Source organism: Lipotes vexillifer, unplaced genomic scaffold, assembly GCF_000442215.2.
Source record: "Lipotes vexillifer unplaced genomic scaffold, Lipotes_vexillifer_v1.1 scaffold1930, whole genome shotgun sequence".
In the NCBI taxonomy this organism is placed as follows: Eukaryota; Metazoa; Chordata; class Mammalia; order Artiodactyla; family Lipotidae; genus Lipotes; species Lipotes vexillifer.
The window spans coordinates 16729-38352 of NW_006790629.1; the positions used below are offsets into that span (position 1 = coordinate 16729).

The 21624-nt window shown below is 33.8% G+C and overlaps 1 protein-coding gene and 1 pseudogene across 1 annotated transcript in view; one reads left to right on the forward strand and one right to left on the reverse strand.

The window, feature by feature from the left end:
* Positions 1–21624, forward strand: part of LOC103089718 (uncharacterized protein C12orf40) — a gene marked incomplete at its 5' end in the record, with an annotated part of 28987 nt that overhangs the window by 3752 nt on the left and 3611 nt on the right. Inside the window, 2 exon segments of the mRNA XM_082931316.1 lie at positions 15336–15399; positions 21439–21521. Of these exon segments, the coding sequence (XP_082787442.1) occupies positions 15336–15399; positions 21439–21521 (147 nt within the window).
* Positions 5551–6060, reverse strand: LOC103089466 (60S ribosomal protein L18a pseudogene; annotated as a pseudogene).

Genomic DNA, 21624 nt, shown 5'->3' on the forward strand with positions numbered 1-21624 from the left:
GTTTGTTTGCTTTTTATGTATTATTTGTGTGAAAAGTATTATAAACCTATTACAGTACAGTACTATATAGCTGATTGTGTTAGTTGGGTACCCAGGCAAACTTTGTTGGACTTACAAACAAATTGGACTTATGAGCATGCTCTCAGAACAGAACTCATTCATCTGTAGGGGACTTACTGTAGATATAATTATGGGTCAACATATGTGATCCTCATGGAAACCACAAGTCAAAAGCCTATAATAGCTACACAAAAAGCAAATAGCAAGGAAACCAAGGAATTACTAAAGAAACTCATGAAACCACAATGGTAGAAACAAAAAGAAAAAATGAACAGAGAAGAACTACAGAAACTACTGGAAAACAAGTGATAAAGTGACAATAAGTACATACCTATCAATAATTACTTTAAATGTCAGTGTTCGATCAAAAGACATAGGGTGGCTGATTGGGTAAAAACCAAGACCCTCAATATGCTGCTTACAGGAGACTTTAGGGCAAAAAACACGTACAGAATAAAAGTGAGGGGATGGAAAATGATATTTCATGCAGATGGAAACAACAAGAAAGTGGGAGTAGCAATACTCATATCAGACAAAAGAGACTTCACAACAAAGGATATAACAAAAGACAAATAAGGGTATTATATAATGATAAAGGGATCAAACAAGAAGAGGATATTATACTTGTTAACATATTTGTACCCAAAACAGGAGCACCTAAATATATAAATCAAATACTAACACTTAAAGGAAGAAAGGGACAATAATATAATAATAGTAGGGGACTTTAACACCTAACTGACATCAATGGACAGATTATCCATACAGAAAATCAATAAAGGAAGAGTGGTCTTAAGGGCACACTAGACCAGTTAAACTTAGTAGATATCTATGGGACAGTACATCCCAAAACAACAGAATACACATTCCTTTCAATTGAACACAGAACATTCTCCAGGATAGATCACATACTAGACCACAAAACAAGCCTCAGCAAATTTAAGAGGATAGAAATTGCATCAAGCATTTTTTTCAGAACACAACTGTATGAAACTAGAAATCAACTACAGAAAGAAAAATGGGAAAGGAACAAACACATGAAGACTAAATGACATGCTACTGAAAAGCAAATGGATCAACAATGAAATCAAAGAGGAAATCAGAAAGTACCCTGAGACAAATAAAAATGGAAACAAAACTTTTCAAACTACATGGGATATTGCAAAGTCAGTTCTAAGAAGGAAGTTTATAGCGATATAGGACTTCCTCAGGAAACAAGAAAAATCTCAAACAGCCTACCACCTTAAAGAATTAGAAAAAGAAAAACAGAGATCAAAAAGTCAGCAGAAGGAAGGAAATAATAAAGATCAGAGAGGAAATAGAGATAAAAAACAATGGAAAAGATCAATTAAACTAAGAGCTGTTTTTCTGAAAAGATAAACAAAATTGATAAACATTTAGCTGGGTTCACCAAGATGAAAAGAGAGAAGACTGAAATAAACAAAATAAGAAATGAAACAGGAGAAATAAAAACTGATACTACAGAGATACAAAGAAATTATAAGAGAATTCTCTGAACAGTTATATGCCAACAAATTGGACAACCTCGAAGAAAGGACAAATTTCTAGAAACATACAGCCTGCCAAGACTGAGTCCAGAAGAAACAACTTTAACAGACCAATCAGTAGGAGTGAAATAAAATCTTTAACTTGAAAAACTCCCTACAAATAAAAGTCCAGGGCAAGATGGCTTCACAGGGGAATTTTACCAAACATATAAAGAAGAACTAATACTTATCCTTCTCAAACTATTCCAAAAAATGGAAGAGTAGGTAACATTCCCAAATTCATTCTACAAGGCCACCATTACACTGATGCCCAAACCAGACAAAGACAGTACGAAAAAGAAAATTACAGGCCATATATATATATATACATATATATATATATTTTTTTACAGTACGCGGGCCTCTCACTGTTGTGGCCTCTCCCATTGTGGAGCACAGGCTCTGGACGCACAGGCTCAGTGGCCATGGCTCATGGGCCTAGTCGCTCCACAGCATGTGGGATCTTCCCGGACCAGGGCACGAACCCGTGTCCCCTGCATCGGCAGGCAGACTCTCAACCACTGCGCCACCAGGGAAGCCCAGGCCAAATATTTTTGATGAATATAGATGGCAGAATCCTCGACACAATATTAGCAAGCCAAATCCAACAATATATAAACAGGATCATACACCATAATCAAGTTGGATTCATTCCAGGGTCAAAAGGATGGTTCAACATTTGCAAATCAACCAGTGTGGTATATCACATTAGCAAAAGGAAAGATAAAAATCACATGATCTCAGTATATGCAGAAAAAGCATTTGATAAAATTCAACATCCATTCATGGTAAAAACTCTCATCAAAGTGGGTATAGAGGGAAAATATTTCAACATAATAAAGTCTATTTGTGACAAACCTATGACCAATGTCATACTCAATGGTGAAAATCTGAAAGCCATCTCACTAAATTCAGGAACAAGATAGGGATGTTTACTCTTGCTGCTTTGATTTACCATAGTACTGGAAGCCCTAGCCACAGAAATCAGACAAGAAAAAGAAATGAAAGTTATCCAAATTGGAAGGAAAGAGGCAAAATGGTCATTAGTTGCAGATGACATGATACTTTATATAGAGAACCCTAAAGTCTCACACAAAAACTACTAGAACTAATAAATGAATGCAGCAAGGTGGCAGGATACAAGAGAAAGTTTTTAAAAATTCCATTTAAAAATCACACCAAAAAGAATAAAATACCTAGGAATAAACTTAAGAAGATGAGAAACCTATACTCTGAAAGCTATAAAACATTGATGAAGGAAATTGAACATGATACAAAGAAATGGAAAGGTATCACATTTGTGGCTTTGAAGAATTAATATTGTTAAAATGGCCATACCACCCAAAAGAATCTACAGATTTCATGTAATCCCTATCAAACACTCATGACATTTTTCACAGGACTAGACCAAATAATCCTAAAATTTATATGGAACCACAGAAGACCCTGAGTTTCAAAGCAATCTTGAGAAAAAGAACAGAGCCAGAGGAATTACCCTCTCAGACTTCAGAGAATACAACAAAACTGAAGTATTCAAAACAGCATGGTACTGGCACAAAAACAGACACATAGATAAATGAAACAGAATAGAGAGCCCAGAAAGAAACCCACAGAACTATGGTAAATTAATCTATAACAGAAGAGGCAAGAATATACAATGGAGAAAAGAGAGTCTCTTCAACAAGTGGTGCTGGCCAAACTAGACAGCTACACATAAAATAATGAGATTAGAACATTTCCTCACACCATATTCAAAAATAAACTCAAAATGGTTTAAGACCTAAATATAAGACATGAAACAATAAAACTCCTAGAAGAGAACATAGGCAGAATACCCTTTGACATAAACTGTAGCAATATTTTGGGGAGTTTGTCTCCTAAGGCAAAAGAAATCAAATCAACAATAAATGGGACCTAATTAAATTTAAAAGCTTTTCCACAGCAAATAAAACCATTGGCAAAACAAAAAGCCAACCAGCAGAATGGGAGAAAATATTTAGAAATGATGCAATCAACAAGGGATTAATATCAAAAAATACATAAACAGCTCATACAACTCAATATCAAAAAACCAAATAACCAATCAAAAAATGATCAAAGACCTGAACAGACTTTTTCTTCAAAGAAGACATACAGATGGCCAAGAGGCCCATGAAAAGATGCTCAACATCACTAGTTATTAGAGAAATGCAAATCAAAACAGCAATGAGATATCACCTCACAACTGTCAGAATGGCTATCATTAAAAAGTCTACAAATAACAAGTGTTGGAGAGGATGTGGAGAAAAGGGGACACTTGTACACTGTTGGTGAGAATGTAAATTGGTGCAGCCACTATGAAAAACAGTATGGAAGTTCTTTAAAAAACTAAAAATAGAGTTAACATATGATCCAGCAATCCCACTTTAGTATATATATCAGGAGAAAAAGAAAACACTAATTTGCAGTTACATGTGCCCCAAAATTTATAGCAGCACTATTTATACTAGCCAAGACATGGAAGCAACCCTAGTGCCCATCAACAAAGTAATGAATAAAGAAGATGTGAGAGATAAACACACACACACACACACACATACACCTACACACACACACACACACACACACACACACACACACAATGGAATTTTACTTAGCCATTTGCAGCAATGTTGATGACTGTATGGCCCTAGAGGATATTATGCTTACTGAAATAAGTCAGGCAGAGAAAGAAAAATAGTGTATGATATCATTTATGTGTAGAGTCTAAAACATAATACATATGAATGCATATGCAAAACAGAAATAGACTCACAGATATAGCAGACAAACTTGTGGTTACCAGTGGGGATAGGAAAGCAGGGAGGAACAAATTAGGGGTGTGGGGTTAAGAGATACAAACGACTAAGTATAAAATAGATAAGCAACAAGGATGTATTGTATAGCACAGGTAATTAGCACCATTATCTTGTAATAACTTATAACAGAGTATAATCTGAAAAAATATTGAATTACTATGCTGTACACCTAAACTAAATAATATTGTAAATCAACTATATTTCCATTAAAAATTGCTTTCCAAGATTCTGTTAGATTTCAGTAATTAATACAGTAAATAAAATTGGAATAAACAAAACTGAATTATGTATTAATTTTCCTTTTGTTTGATAATCAGTGAAAATAAATATTGTTTACCAGCAAGAAAGAGAGAGAGAATGAGCTGCTAGAGAGATTTGGGAGTACTCAAAGAATGGTGTCATAGGAAAGAAAAATGGGAGAGATTTTCAAGGAAGGGAATGTGGTCAGTAATATTAGATGCTATCCTGTTACTCCTTTAAATAACTCATATTTCCTAAATAAGAATAATATAGGTATATCCTCTTAAAGAACGAATCATGAGCAGGTTAGAATCCTTAAAAAACAATCTGTACATCTATGGCAGCTTAAATGTGTCTAGAGCAAGTCAGAAAAGAAAATAAGCTCACTGGTAGAACCTGAAGGGGATCAGGTGCTATGAGTTCTTTAGGTGGAGCAGGCATCAGCTTTTAATTTGTGATGCCTAGACAGGGCTAAAGGCATAGTGGAACCCTGGCTAAAATCTTAAATTTTACAAAAGACCAAGGCAGGAGTCACAATAAGAGAGGAAGAAAAGGATTGGAGCAGTAGAGGAGCTGAGCTATACCTGCCTACTGGTTGGGAAACTTCAGGACAGATAATTCCTACTGAGGCAGAATTAATGAAGAGATAGCAAACAAGCAAACCCAAACCAAAAATCAAACCAAACAAAAACTCCTCTTGGATGGCAGATAGTAGGGTATGGGTAATTAGGGGTGTTCCAAGATCCTTTTGTTGGATGTGGAATGGAATAGGAAAGAAGAACATCTTGGAGAATATAATAATTTTTTTTTCTGGCTTTCCCAGTGAGTTTTATTTGGGCAGACCTGGGGACAGGGAGGGCCTGCGTCTAAAAGAAGGTGTTGGGCCCCTTAGTGGTGAGGTGTGGCTTGTGCTGGCAACAGAGAACCCAGTAGGGCAGTGGGAACTTGATCTTGGAGTCGTGGAACTGCTTGACTGCTGGTCGACAGCACTTGCTGGCTGCAGTCTCTTCTGCTTTTGTTATCTGGATCGAGTGGGCCCAGGCACGGTGCCAGGTGCCCATGTGTCGGTAGCACTGGGTGACCGCACTGGCTGTGGTCAGGTCCCGGTACTCTCAGTGCTGCGGAAGTCATAGCGCAGCCAGAAGCCAAAGTTCTTCACCCGCAGGGGAGATTTCTCCAACGCCTGTCTACAGTAGACTATTTCCCCTGAATACTCTCATCTTCTTCAGCTGAGACACAAAGAACCAGAAACAGGACTTGGCAACATGATTAGGTGCAAAGATGCGCATGCAGTAGAGAGGAGACATGCCGCATTTGGGGGTCAGCAGGCAGCGCCCCCCCACCTTGTACTCTGGAAGTGTGCCCGAGGCCTTCATGGTGCTCTGTCCGTGCTCGCTGCCACCCTCGAAAAGGAAACTACTGTATTATTTTTATGGAGGTATAATTGACATATAACAGTTATTTAAAGTGTACAACATAGTGATTTGATATGTGTACCCACTGTGAAAAGATCACCACAATAAGTCTAGCTAACATGGATCACCACACAGTTACAAATTCTTTTTCTTTGGATGAGAAATTTTAAGATATACTCTCTAGAAACTTTCAAATATAAAATACAGTATTATTAACTATGGTTGCCATCTGTACATTACATCCCCAGGACTTATTTATTTTATAATTGGAAGTTTCTACATTTTTATCACCTTTGGTAATTTTGCCCATACCCCACCCCCCAACTCTAGCAACCACTAATCTATTTATTTTTTTTCAGATTACATGTATAAGTGAGATCATATGGTATTTTTCTTTCTCTGCCTGACTTATTTCACTTAGCATGATGCCCTCAAGGTCCATCCATGTTGTTGCAGTTGGCAGGATTTCCTTACTTTTTATGGCTGAATAGTATTCCATTGTGTGTGTATATATAGATATATATACCACATCTTCTTTATTCATCCATTGATGGACACGTAGGTTGTTTCCATGTCTTGGCTATTGTAAATAATGTTTCAGTGGACATGGTGGTGAGGATAATCTTTTTGAGTTAGTGTCTTCTTTTCCTCAGAAAAATACCAGAAGTGGAATTGCTGGATCATATGGTAGTTCTACTTTTAATTTTTTCTTCCAGTTTTATTGAGATATAATTGACATACAGCATGTATGAGTTTAAGGTATACATCATAATGATTTGACTTACATACATCATGAAATTATTAGCACAGTAAGTACAGTGAACATCCATCATCTCATATAGATACAAAATTAAAGAAATAGAAAAAAATTCCTTGTGATGAGAACTCAGGATTTACCCTATTTTTAATTTTTTTGAGGAAACCCCATTCTGTTTTTTGGTAGCAGCTGAACAATTTACATTCCCACCAGTAGTGCACCCGGGTTCCCTTTTTTCCACATCCTTGCCAAGGCTTGTTTTTGCTTATATTTTTGATGCTAGCTATTCTCACAGATGTAGTTTTGATTTGAATTTCCTTGATGATTCATTTTGTTAAGCATCTTTTTCTGTACCTGTTGGCTGCCTGTAGATCTTCTTTGGAAAAATGTTCAGGTTGTCTGCCCATTTTTTAGTGGGATTGTTGTTTTTTCACTTTGAGTTATATGAGTTATTTATATATTTTGGCTTATCAGACATATGATTTACAAATATTTTCAAATATATGATATATATATATATCAGATATATGATTTACAAATATTTTCTTCCATTCAGTAGGTTAGCTTTTCAATTTTTTGATGGCTTCCTCTTCTGTGAAAAGCTTTTCAGTTTGATGTAGTCCCACTTGTTTATATTTGCTTTAGTTGCCTTTGCTTTTGGTGTCAAATTCAAAAAATCATTGCCAAGATGGTTGTCAAAGATTTTGCCACTTGTGTATTTTTCTAGTAGTTTTTTGGTTTCAGGTCTTATATTCAAGTCTTTAATCCATTTTGAGTTAACTTTTATGTATGATATAAGATAGGGGTCCATTTTTCATTCTTTTGTGTGTAGCTGTTCAGTTTTCCCAGCACCATTTATTGAAAGGACTGTCCTTTCTCCATTGTATATTCCTGGCTCCTTTGTCATAAATTAATTGACCAAATATGTGTGGGTTGATTTCTGGGCTTTCTTTTCTGTTCCATTGGTCTGTCTGTTTTTATGTCAATATCATACTGTTTTTATGTCAATGTCATACTGTTTTGATTACTATATCTTTAATATTGTTTGAGATTATGAAATATGATGCCTCCAGCTCTGTTCTTTTTTCTCAATATTGTCTTCGCCATTTGGGTTTTGTTGTGGTTCCATACCAATTTTATGATTTTTTTTCTATTTCTGTGAAAAATATCATTAGAATTTTCACAAGGATTGCATTGAATATGCAGATGACTCTGACTAGAATGGGCATTTTAACAATATTAATTATTCCAATTCATTATCATGGACTATCTTCCCATTTATTTGTGTCTTCAATTTCTTTTATTAATGTCCTATAGTTTTTAGTGTACAGGTATTTCACCTCTTTGGTTAAACTTATTTCTAGTTATTTTATTCTTTTTGATACAATTGTAAATAAGGTTGTCTCCTTAATTTCTTATTCTGATAGTTCATTATTAGTGTATAGGAATGCAACTTATTTTTGTATATGGTTATGTATCCTTTACCCGAATTTATTTATTGTACAGTTTTTTTGGCAACAGTGGAATCTTTAGTGTTTTCTATATATAATATTGTGTTATAAGCAGATACAGACAATTTTAATTGTTCCTTTCACTTTAGAATGCTTTTTCTTTCTTTTTCTTTTCTTTTTCTTGTCCATTGACTCTAGCAAATATTACCAATATTATGTTGAATAAAAGTGGTGAGAGTGGGAGTCTTTCTCTTGTTCCTGATCTTGGAGAAAAAGCTTTCAGCTTTTCATCATTGAATGTGATATTAGCTGTAAGCTTGTCATACATGGCCTTTATTATGGTGAGGTACATTCTCTTTATACTCTTTTGTTACAAATTTTTAGACATGGATGTGAATTTTTGCAAGTGCTTTTTCTGCATTCATATCAATGATTATATGATTTTTACCCTTCATTTTGTTAATGTGGTATATCTCATTGACTGATTTGTGTTATGTTGAACCATCCTTATCCTTGGAATAAATCTTACTTGATCATGCTGTATGATTCTTTTAATGTATTGTTGAATTCAGTTTGTTAATATTTTGTTGAGGATTTTTGAATCTATGTTCATCAGGGTTATTGGCCTGTAACTTTCTTTTCTTGTGTTCTTGTCTGGTTTTTGTATCAAGGTAATGCTGGTTTTATAAAAGGAGTTTTGAAGTGTTTCCTCATCTTCTGTTTTTTGGAAGAGTTTGAGAAGGGTTTATATTAACTTTCTTTAAATATTTGGTAGAATTCATCAGTGAAGTCATTGGTCCTAGACTTGTTTTTTGAGAAGTATTTGATTACTGATTTGATCTTCTTACTAATTATCAGTCTGTTCATATTTTCTACTTCTTCATGGATTAGTCTTGTAGGTTGTAGTTTCTAGGACTTTTCCATAAATTCTAGGTTGTCCACTTTGTTGGTGTTCAGAGTACTGTCTTATGATCACTTGTATTTCTGTGGTATCAGTTGTAGTGTCTCCTCTTTCATTTATGATTTTATTATTTGAGTCCTCTCTATTTTGTTGTTGTTGTGTCTAAATAAGTTTGTTAATTTTGTTTTATCTTTTCAAGAAAGCAGTTCTTAGTTTTATTTATCTTTTTATTTTCTATTTTATTTATTTATGCTCTGAAATTTGTTATTTTATTTCATCTACTATGTGTAGGCTCAGTTCATTCTAATTCTAGTTCCTTGAGGTATAAAGTTACTTTGTTTATTTGAGATCTTTTGTTTATTGATGTAGGCACTTATCACCATGAATTTCCCTTTTAGAACTGTTTTTGCTACATCCTTAAGTCTTGTTATGTTGTTATTTCCATTTTCATTTGTCTCAAGATATTTTTTTCTCTTTTGATTTCTTCTTTAACCCGTGGTTGTTCAGGAGCATTTTGTTTAATCTCCACATGTTTGAATTTTCCAGTTTTCCTCTTGTAATTGATTTGTAGTTTAATACCATTGTAGTTGGAAAACATGCTTGATATTATTTCAGTCTTTAAAAAGAATTTGAGACTTGTTTGTTTTTGATATTGAGCTCCATGAGCTGTTTGTATATTTTGGAGATTAATCATTTGTCTGTTGTTTGATTTGCAAATATTTACTCCCATTCTGAGGGTTGTCATTTCATCTTGTTTATGGTTTCCTTTGCTGTGCAAAAGCTTTTAAGTTTAATTAGGTCCCATTTGTTTATTTTTATTTTTATTTTCATTGCCCTAGGAGGTGGGTCAAAAAAGATCTTGCTGTGATTTATGTCAAAGAGCGTTTTTCCTATGCTTTCCTCTAAGAGTTTTATAGGGTCTGGTCTTACATTTAGGTCTTTAACCTGTTTTGAGTTTATTTTTGTGTATGGTGTTAGGGAGTGTTCTAATTTCATTCTTTTACATGTAGCTGTCCAGTTTTCCCAGCACCACTTATTGAAGAGACTCTTTTCTTCATTGTATATCCTTGCCTCCTTTGTCATAGATTAATTGACCATAGGTGAGTGGGTTTATCTCTGGGCTTTCTATCCTGTTCCATTGATCTATATTTCTATCTTTGTGTCAGTACCATGTTGTCTTGATTACTGTAGCTTTGTAGTATAGTCTGAAGTCAGGGAGTCTGATTCCTACAGCTCCTTTTTTTTCCCTCAAGACCTCTTTGGCTATTCGGGATCTTTTGTGTCTCCATACAAATTTTAAGATTTTTTGTTCTAGTTCTGTAAAAAATGCCATTGGTAATTTGATAAAGATTGCATTGAATCTGTAGATTGCTTTGGGTAGTATAGTCATTTTCACAATGTTGATTCTTCCAATCCAAGAACATGGTATATCTCTCCATCTGTTGGTATCATCTTTAATTTCTTTCAACAATGTCTTATAGTATTCTGCATACAGGTCTTTTGTCTCCCTAGGTAGGTTTTTTCCTAGGTATTTTATTCTTTTTGTTGCAATGGTAAATGGGAGTGCTTCCTTAATTTCTCTTTCAGATTTTTCATCATTAGTGTATAGGAATGCAAGAGGTTTCTGTGCATTAATTTTGTATCCTGCAACTTTACCAAATTCATTGATTAACTCTAGTAGTTTTCTGGTGGCATCTTTAGGATTCTCTATGTATAGTATCATGTCATCTGCAAACAGTGGCAGCTTTACTTCTTCTTTTCCAATTTGTATTCCTTTTAATTTCTTTTTCTTTTCTGATTGCCATGGCTAGGACTTCCAAAACTATATTGAATATTGGTGAGAGTGGAAATCCTTGTCTTGTTCCTGATCTTACAGGAAATGCTTTCAGTTTTTCACAGTTGAGAATGATGTTTGCTGTGGGTTTGTTTTCTGATTTGGATTCCTTTTCTTTCTTTTTCTTCTCTGATTGCTGTGGCTAAAACTTCCAAAACTATGTTGAATAATAGTGGTGAGACTGGGCAACCTTGTTTTTTTCCTGATCTTAGATGATATGGTTTCAGTTTTTCACCATTGAGAACAATGTTGGCTGTGAGTTTGTCATATATGGCCTTTATTATGTTGAGGTAGGTTCCCTCTAGGCCCACTTTCTGGAGAGTTTTTATCATAAATGAGTATTGAATTTTGTCAAAAGCTTTTTCTGCATCTACTGAGATGATCATATGGTTTTTATTTTTCAATTTGTTAATATGGTATATCACATTGATTGATTTGCATATATTGAAGAATTCTTGCATCCCTGGAATAAATCCCACTTGATCATGGTGCATGATCCTTTTAATGTGTTGCTGGATTCTGTTTACTAGTATTTTTTGAAGATTTTTGCGTCTATATTCATCAATGATATTGGTCTGTAATTTGCTTTTTTTTGTAGTATCTTTGTCTGGTTTTGGTATCAGGGTGGTGGGGGCCTCATAGAATGAGTTTGGGACTGTTCCTTCCTCTGCAGTTTTTTGGAAGAGTTTGAGACGGATATGTGTTAGCTCTTCTCTAAATGTTTGATAGAATTCACCTGTGAAGCCATCTACTCCTGGGCTTTTGTTTGTTGGAAGATTTTTAATCACTATTTCAATTTCATTACTTGTGATTGGTCTGTTCATATTTTCTATTTCTTGGTTCAGTCTTGGAAGGTTATATCTTTCTAAGAATTTGTCCATTTCTTCCAGGTTGTCCATTTTATTGGCATAGGGTTGCTTGTAGTAGTCTCTTAGGATGCTTTGTATTTCTGCAGTGTCTGTTCTAACTTCTCCTTTTTCATTTCTAATTTTATTGATTTGAGTCCTCTCCCCCTTTTTCTTGATGAGTCTGGCTGATGGTTTATCAAATTTATCTTCTCAAAGAACCACATTTTACTTTTATTGATCTTTGCTATTGTTTTCTTTGTTTCTATTTTATTTACTTCTGCTCTGATCTTTATGATTTCTTTCCTTTTGCTAACTTTACGTTTTGATTGTTCTTCTTTCTCTAGTTCCTTTAGGTGTAAGGTTAGATTGTTTATTTGAGATCTTTCTTGTTTCTTGAGGTAGGCTTGTATAGCTATAAACTTCCCCCTTAGAACTGCTTTTGCTGCATCCCATGGGTTTTGGGTCATTGTGTTTTCATTGTCATTTGTCTCTAGGTATTTTTTGATTTCCTCTTTGACTTCTTCAGTGATCTCTTGGTTATTTAGTAATGTATTGTTTAGCCTCAATGTGTTTGTGTTTTTTATGTTTTTTTCCCTGTAATTGATTTCTAATCTCATTAGCATTGTGGTCAGAAAAGATACTTGATATGCTTTCAGTTTTCTTAAATTTACTGAGCCTTGATTTGTGACCCAAGATGTGATCTATCCTGGAGAATGTTCTGTGTGCACTTGAGAAGAAAGTGTAATCTGCCGTTTTGGGATGGAATGTCCTAGAAATATCAATTAAATCCATCTGATCTATTGTGTCATGTAAAGCTTGCGTTTCCTTTTTAATTTTCTCTTTGGATGATTTGTCCATTGGTGTAAGTGTGGTGTTAAAGTCCCCCACTATTATTGTGTTACTGTCATTTTCATCTTTCATAGCTGTTAGCAGTTGCCTTAGGTATTGAGGTGCTCCCATGATGGGTGCCTATATATTTATAATTGTTATATCTTCTTCTTGGATGGATCCCTTGATCTTTATGTAGTGACTTTCTTGTCTCTTATAACATTCTTTAAAGTCTATTTTGTCTGATATGAGTATTGCTACTCCAGCTTTCTTTTGATTTCCATTTTCATGGAATATCTTTTTCCAGCCTCTCAGTTTCAGTTTGAATGTGTCCCTAGGTCTGAAGTGGGTCTCTTTTAGATAGCATATATATGGTTCTTGTATTTGTATCCATTCAGTGAGCCTGTGTCTTTTGGTTGGAGCATTTAATCCATTCACATTTAAGGTAATTATCAATATGTATGTTCCTATGACCATTTTCTTAATTGTTTTGGGTTTCTTTTTGTAGGTCCTTTTCTTCTCTTGTGTTTTCCACTTAGAGAAGTTCCTTTAGCATTTGTTGTGGAGCTGGTTTGGTGTTGCTGAATTCTCTTGGCTTTTGCTTGTCTGTAAAGCTTTTGATTTCTCCATCGAATCTGAATGAGGTCCTTGCTGGGTAGAGTAATCTTGGTTGTAGGTTCTTTCCTTTCATCACTTTAAGTATATGATACCACTCCCTTCTGGCTTGCAGAGTTTCTGCTGAGAAATCAGCTGTTAACCTTATGGGAGCTCCCTTGTATGTTATTTGTCCTTTTTCCCTTGCTGCTTTCAGTACTTTTTCTTTGTCTTTAATTTTTGCCAATTTGATTACTATGTGTCTTGGTGTGTTTCTCCTTGGGTTTTTCCTGTATGGGACTCTCTGCACTTCCTGGACTTGGCTGGCTATTTCCTTTCCCATGTTAGGGAAGTTTTTGACTATAATCTCTTCAAATATTTTCTCGCATCCTTTCTCTCTTCTCCTTCTGGGACCCCTATAATGCGAATGTTGTTGAGTTTAATGTTGTCCCAGAGTTCTCTTAGGCTGTCTTCATTTCTTTTCATTCTATTTTCTTTATTCTGTTCCTTAGCAGTGAATTCCACCATTCTGTCTTCCAGGTCACTTATCCCTTCTTCTTCCTCAGTTATTCTGCTTTTGATCCCTTCTAGTGTATTTTTTCATTTCAGTTATTGTATTATTCATCTCTCTTTGTTCTTTAATTCTTCTAGATCTTTGTTAATCATTTCTTGCATCTTCTTGATCTTTGCCTTCATTCTTTTTCTGAGCTCATGGATCATCTTCACTATCATTATTCTGAATTCTTTTTCTGTAAGGTTGCTTATCTCCACTTCATTTAGTTGTTTTTCTGGGGTTTTATCTTGTTCGTTCATCTGGTACATAGCCCTTTGCCTTTTCATCTTGTCTTTCTGTGAATGTGGTTTTTGTTCCACAGGCTGCAGGATTGTAGTTCTTCTTGCTTCTTCTGTCTGCCCTCTGAACATACAATACTTTTTAAATGGTTGAATAATGGGGTTAGAGAAGAGGTTCTGCTCTATAAAGTTTTTCAGGACCCCTAGCTGCTAGGGACTCTGCTGTCTTTTAACTGGTAGCTTTCCATGTTTGCACTGTATGTTGATATCAGAGGGAAAAGGAAGTGGGGGATTTTGGAGGAAATTTTTATAGACCAAGACTGGTAGTGTTCTGCACTATATTTGCCAATGACCAGAACTTAAATCACTTGTTCAAACCAATTTCAAGGGAGGCTAGGAAATGTAGTTTAGCTGTATGCCTAAGAGGAAGGGGAAACAGGTTTGATTGAGCAGCCAGACAGTTTCTCGTTTATACTACCTATCTATCTAAAAAACTGTATCCCACCAACAGAGAATATTTAGTTTCTATGAATCCATGGTACATTTATAAACATAAGTCATATATAATAATAAGCCATAAAGAAACTCTAAGATATTTATCTATGGAGAGATTCATAGCCACATTCTCTAGTAAAAAATCATTAAAGTAGTAATCAACAGCAACCACAAAAGGTGTTTAACCTCCCTTACCTTCTTGAAAATTAAGAAACACTGTGGGTTTAACAATGAAAAAGAAAAAAAAGAAAAAAATCAAAAGAAAATGCAAATTACATAGAAATTGATGAAAATCAAAGCCAGTGGTGTGTTATACAGAAAATTTTTACCTCTAAGAGCTTTTATTATTTAGAAAACCTGAAAGTAAATGAACTGATATCCAACTTAAGAAATTAGAAAGAGAGTAACAGAATAGATCTTCAAATTGCTTTAATATCTGTGTCTTTTTTCAACTACATTTGCTAAGGTTACCTGAAGCCTTTCCTTTTTTGTCAATAATTTATTTCTTGGTAAATGTCTATTCTGTTGCTTGCTGTTTCTAAATCAATTTATATTTTATTTCATTTTATTGTTCATCACAGGCAAATTTTTCTTTGTGATTTTAAAATCATCTGAGTTGAATTAAAGTAATATGAAATAAGGATGCTATAAGATGAATTGGTGTGATTAAAAAGGAACTATAAGTAGGTATTATTTTATATTCTTTGGAGTTGTTAAAATTTTGTTTTTCTTCTAGATTCTGATGGAAGAAGGAGGAATGTGTTCTTTAAAAGGTGGGATAACATCTACTAAGAAAACCTGTCAGTATAACTATAAATGAATTTTATTCTTTCAAGAAACATTTTAACAGAAATTAGTTAAATTTTAAAGATGTTTTAGTTTTGCCAGCAAATATATTTTATAAGTATCTTAGAATATATTAATGCAATTGGCTCTTTAAAATTAATTTTATCTTCTATAAAATGTTATACATCATGAGGATATATAATATATATGTACAACTTATTGAATAATAAACAGATACCTTTGTACTTAGTTTGTATAATAGTTTAAGAAATAATACATAATCAGTACTTTTGAATATCTTCTCAATTGCATTTCCTATCCTGACCCCTAGTGGTAACTCTTTTCCTGAATTTGTTTTTTGTGATAGCACATATAGACTTTTCCAATTGCTTGCTTTTGAGCTTTCTGCAACAAATTGAGGCAAACTCTATACATTTTTCTGCAACTTACTTTTTGTTCACCCAGTAATATGTTTTGAGGTTCAATCACCCTGACACTTGTGACTCTAATACAGTTCATCATTTGTTTTTTCCTATATAGCCTTCTATTGTGTGAATGTAGCACAATCTATGTATGCATCTTCTGACAAAGATTATTTGAGTTGTTTTTAATATTTTGCTATAATAAACAATGCTACTTTGACAATTTTTGACATTTCTCCTGGCACACATGTATAAAAGTTTTTTCTAGGATATAATTCTAGAAGTAGAATTGGCTAGTTCATATGATATGCACTCTTCTAGGTAATGCAAAATTTTTTTCCAAAGTAGATGTGCCAGTTTAAACTCCTGGTTTAAACTCCTGGTTTAAACACTAGCAATAGGTAAAGAGTCTTAGCTGTTACATATTCTCACTAACACTGGGTCAGCTTTTTATCATTTGTTGGCAATGTGATATCTCATTGCAATTTCAATTTATATTTCCCATTGTTGATTAGGCTCATTGGCCACCCATATTTCATCTGTGAAATGTCTTTCGTGTCTATTGTCCATGTTTCGTTTAGGAAGTTGGGCTTTCTTTATGGGATGTGTCTTTTGTATATCTATGTCCTTTATACCTTTTATATATCCTAGATTCAGATTGCTTGTAGACTCCTGTGTAGCAGATATTTCATATTTGAGTAGCAGATATTTCATATTTGAGTGGTCTTTTTATTCTATATTGTCTTTTTGTTGACAGCACTTTCTGGCACTTTTTAGATATTTTGCGGTAGAATGATTCTTCAGCATATCTAGTCTGTTGGGATACCTAGAAATCTTTATGGAATTTTTCCTTTATTACTTAATTTAATTTTTTTAATATGTAAAGCATTAATTTGGTTTCTATCCCTCTCCTGTCTGCCCTATTTCCTTCTGCCTCATATGAGTAGCTATTTTTTGTTGGTTTACTGTTTATCATTCCAGTGGACTTTTTTTTCTAAATAAAGCCTGATGTGTATAAATGCACATATATGTGTATCTTAGTTCCCTGTTCTTTGCACTCTAAATAGGATATTTTATTTAATACAGTATATTTTATAGATGAATTAAATGGATTTATTTAATAAATTTTCTGTAGATTTCCTCATATTAGTACTGGACATTTATTCATCCTTTATTTATGCCCATTTAGTAATCCATTATGTGGATGATCTATAGTTTACTCAGTCAGTGCCCTGTTGGTGGACATTTAGGTTGTTTCAAGTATCTTTCTTACAAACAATGTGCAGTGAACAACTTTGAGCACATATTTCTTAATTTTGGAGGTACATTTTCAGGGTAATTTCTAGAAGTGGGATTGCTGAATCAAAGAGGAGATACACTGTGGGGGGTTTTTTTGATAGTTATTGCCAAAATTTGATTTTGATAGAAATTTCCAAATTCCCCATTGCATCATTTTGTAATACTACCAGAAATGTCCTTTTGATTCCACAGCCTTACCAACAGGGATTGTGGTCAAACTTGGGAATTTTTGTGAATCTTATAAAGATATGTAGATAGAAGTTTCAGTTTGCACTTCTTTTTATATGAGTGCAGTTGAGCATCATTTAAAGATGTGTAATGGCTATTTATGATTTTTTTTTCTGTGAACTCTCCATTCATGTCCTTAGGCCCATTGAGGTTTTACATCTTTTTCTTGATATTTAAGAGCTCTTTATATATTAATATTAAAGAGGTTTAGGTCTTTGTAATGTATCACAAATATTTTCTGCTAGTTTATTATTAATTTTTGATTTGTTTTATCTGTTTTTACTTTGCTTATGGTGTCTCCTGCTTTGCAAGAGGCTTAACATTTTTTATGTAGCTAATATTATCCATCTTTTATACCTTTGGATTTAATTAGGAAGACTGTTTACACTCCCTGGTTGCAAATGAATTCACTTATATTTTCTTCTAGTATTAGTATGATTTTATATTTTTGCACTTAGAGTTTATCCCGTTTTAGGAGTTTATCCTGATTCAAGTTTTTAAAAATGCATCTTTTCCCTAGATATTTGTAATACTACCTTTTTATGTATCAACTTTCCATATATACTTCAATCTGTTCTGGGGCTTTCTTTACCATTCCTTTGATCTTTCCTAATCTTCATGTGCTAATATCACATTATTATTATGATTACTTTATTCTATGTTTAATTTCTAAGAGTTACACCTCCCTTTGCACTTTTTAAAGAATTTTTCTGGCTATTTTTGATTAATTTTACATGTAAACTTTAAAATCAACTTGTGTAACTTCAAGGAAATGTTTTTTTTGGTGGGTGGGGGTGCACTGCTTGGCATGTGGGATCTTAGTTCCCCGACCAGGGATCAAACCTGTGCTCCCTACAGTGGAAGCGCAGAGTCTTAACCACTGGACCACTGGGGAAGTCCCGCCAAGGAAATGTTTCAATTTTTATTGGGAAAGTACTATATGTATACATTAATTAAGTGTGAATTGTCATCCTAATGATGTTGAGTAGCCCTATATAAGAATAAGGATGCCTTTTTATTAATTCAGTCTAATTTTATATCTTTAGTAGTTGTTTAAAACGCCTTTATGCACTTTAACATTTTCCTCAAGCAGATTCTGCATGTCCTTTATTAGATTTAGCTGTAGGTACTTTTCATTGTTTTTGTTGCTACTTTAGTGTGACTGTATACCCCATGTTTCTACATTAAGAGTCTGGATTTTGGACTTAGGCACGTGTGTGTTGACTGTTTTATTGAGAGTTTTTTTAGAGGTAATTTTGAGGCAATTAGTAATTTGGGGAAGAGTGATTATTGGCATCTGTAGAAATGATTATTATCTTTCTCTCATATATCTTTTTTTGTACCCCAAAACACATAAAATTCACCCTTCCAACAATTTCAAAGGGTACAGTATACCTCTCCTTCCCCACAGCCTCTGAAAATCACTATTCTGTTTCTATGAGTTTGAATATGTGTAATCATACAATATTTATCTTTTTGTGACATTTCACTTAGCATAATGCCTTCAAGGTTCATCCATGTTGTAGCATACAACAGGATTTCCTTCTTTTATAATGCTGAATAATATTCCATAGTATGTGTAAACCACATTTTCTGTATCCATTCTTCTGTCAATAGACATTTAGGTTGCTTCCACCTCTTGGCTATTATAATTCTGCAATGAACATGGGTGTACAAATATCTCTTCAAGATTCTGTTTTCAATTCTTTTGGATATATCCCTAGAAATGGGATTACTGGATCATATGGAAGTTCTGTTTTTAAATTTTTTTTTTTTTTTTTTTTTTTTTTTTTTTGTGGTCCGCAGGCCTCTCACTGTTGTGGCCTCTCCCATTGCGGAGCACAGGCTCCGGACGCGCAGGCTCCATCGGCAGGCGGACTCCCAACCACTGCGCCACCAGGGAAGCCCTGTTTTTAAATTTTTGAAGAACAATTCATATTGTTTTCCATATCAGCTACACTATTCTACATTCCCATGAATAGTGCACCAGGGTTCCAGCTCCTCCAAATCAGTGCCAACACATTATTTTCTGTTTTTTTTTCAATAAGTAACCATCTTAATTGGTGTGAGGTGATATCTCACTGTGGTGTAGATCTTTTAAAATGGTGAATTTTGCTAATGGATTTTGTGATATGGACCATTCTAGCATTCCTAAAATAAATCCCACCAAGTCATGATGAATTATGGTTAAGTTTGCTATTCTATTTAATTTAAAAAAAAATTTTGTTCTTTAATTTTAAATTTATAATATTTATATACAATTTTTGCATTGATCCTATAATTGAGATTGGCCTATGTATAATATGTATGTGTGTGTGTATGTGCATGTGTAATCTTTCTCAGATTTTGGAATTAGTGTTATGTCAGATTCACAAAAAATTTTTTTTAAATTGAGGCTATTTGAAAGCTTTCTTGAAATTTGAATCACTTGCCTCTTCAATGCAGTCCCACTGTTTTATTGCAGATCCTCATCACTTCATAACTTGATTATTGAGTTAATCTCCTAACAATCTGCTTTCATATAGTTTAACCCTTCTTTAATGAATCCCCAATTAGATGCCTTGGTAGACAGTCTAAAATTAATTTTGTATTAAAGTGCACCTCTACGCTTTCTTTTCCCCCATCCCATATGCTATTTTTCATCTTGTCTTTTGGGAAATTGTTTATTCATCTTCCAAAACCCATTCTTTATCTTGTGCTTTCTCTATTACTCTTCACTAAACCTTTTTTCCCTAGAGCTCATCACACTTAGGTCTCTACCATTTTTGTACCTTCTATGACTTCTATTGTTGGGCCTAATTTTGTGACTATTTTAAAAAAATAAATGTATGTCTTTTTCTCCATCTCAAGAGTCTGAATACTTTGAGCATTATGGCCACATATTCCTAAAAACTACAAAGTGACTTACTTAAGGTAATTACTCAATAAGTGTATAATTTACATTTTAATCTACATATCCTTTCTTACACTGTTAGAGGTAAGACATTCATTTAACAGACATTTGTCTTCTCTACTAATAACTATGGGTTTACTATACTTATGAACTGAATGAACCTTGTTGTGGGGGAATGCCTTTAGATCATGTTGTTAGAAAAATCCTACATTTCTTTTCTCTGCTTTCCACTGTTGAGGAGAACCTGCTTTGGGAGGGTATAAATTCCTTCTAGAATGATGAACTAAGGGTAACTGAATTTACCTAAGTTTTCTCTACCTCTCAGCTGACTGACGGTTAGATTATGTTACAGAAGGCATCAGATGTGATCTGAGATATGAATAGTAGTCATGGTCTGTTGTGTACAGGAGGACATGTGATTTAACATGTGTTGCACCACATTCCATTACCTTTTTCTTTTTCTTTTTTTTTTTTTTTTTTTTTTTTTTTTTTGGATAGCAAATTCATTTTCACAAACAAGAAGAGGAATGGTTGAAGCTACTGTTGATCTATAGTATTTGTGCATGCTAGGGAGTCATGACCTACTTTTCAGGCCCATTTTTAAACTTTACTTGTAATCATAAGAGAACACATTAGGCAGATAATGAAAGAATAACATACTGGATGCTTTGAGTTGAGATTTTTACATACAGCTTTTTAAAAAATAAATTTAACAGTATCACAGTCACCATCAAATTTCAATAGATTATCTTTTTATATTATTTTGAATTCATAAATGGCTTTAAAATTCTATAGTTATGAAATCATATTAAAGGTTAAATACAGTTTTGATTGTGTGATAAAACTTCATTTACTCAACTAGCAAATATCTGGTACCTTAACTTGGCTTATTTCTCCTTCCTACAGATTGACACTTTAAATTATTTGCTCATAAAAAATGGTTCATTGTATTGGAAAAAATCAATTCAATTTCCTCTGTTCTCCTTTCTTCCCTTACGTTAGGTACCCTCATTTTACTTGTAGATACACATCTTTTACATGTAGGATAAATCCATAATACCCTGTCAAAAATGCAAGCTGCCACATATCCAAAATTTTAACTTTTAAAATGCTCTATAGTATGTTAGCTAAACTTATTTACCCGCAGCTATCTTCTGCCTATGTACATATTAATAGGTACCATTCTTCACAAATTAAATTTTTATTTTCAGATCTTGATTCTTCATGGAGTAGTCAGTCTACCAGTTGCTCCCCAAGGCCAACAGATAGTTGTTTCAGTTCTAGTTCAGAGATGGTAAGTTATGCTCTTTTTTTTTTTTGCTTGTTAATATATGCTATACTAATTTAGAATGATTTGTATTTCTCATCGTTTACTTTTTCATTCTGAAAAAAATAGT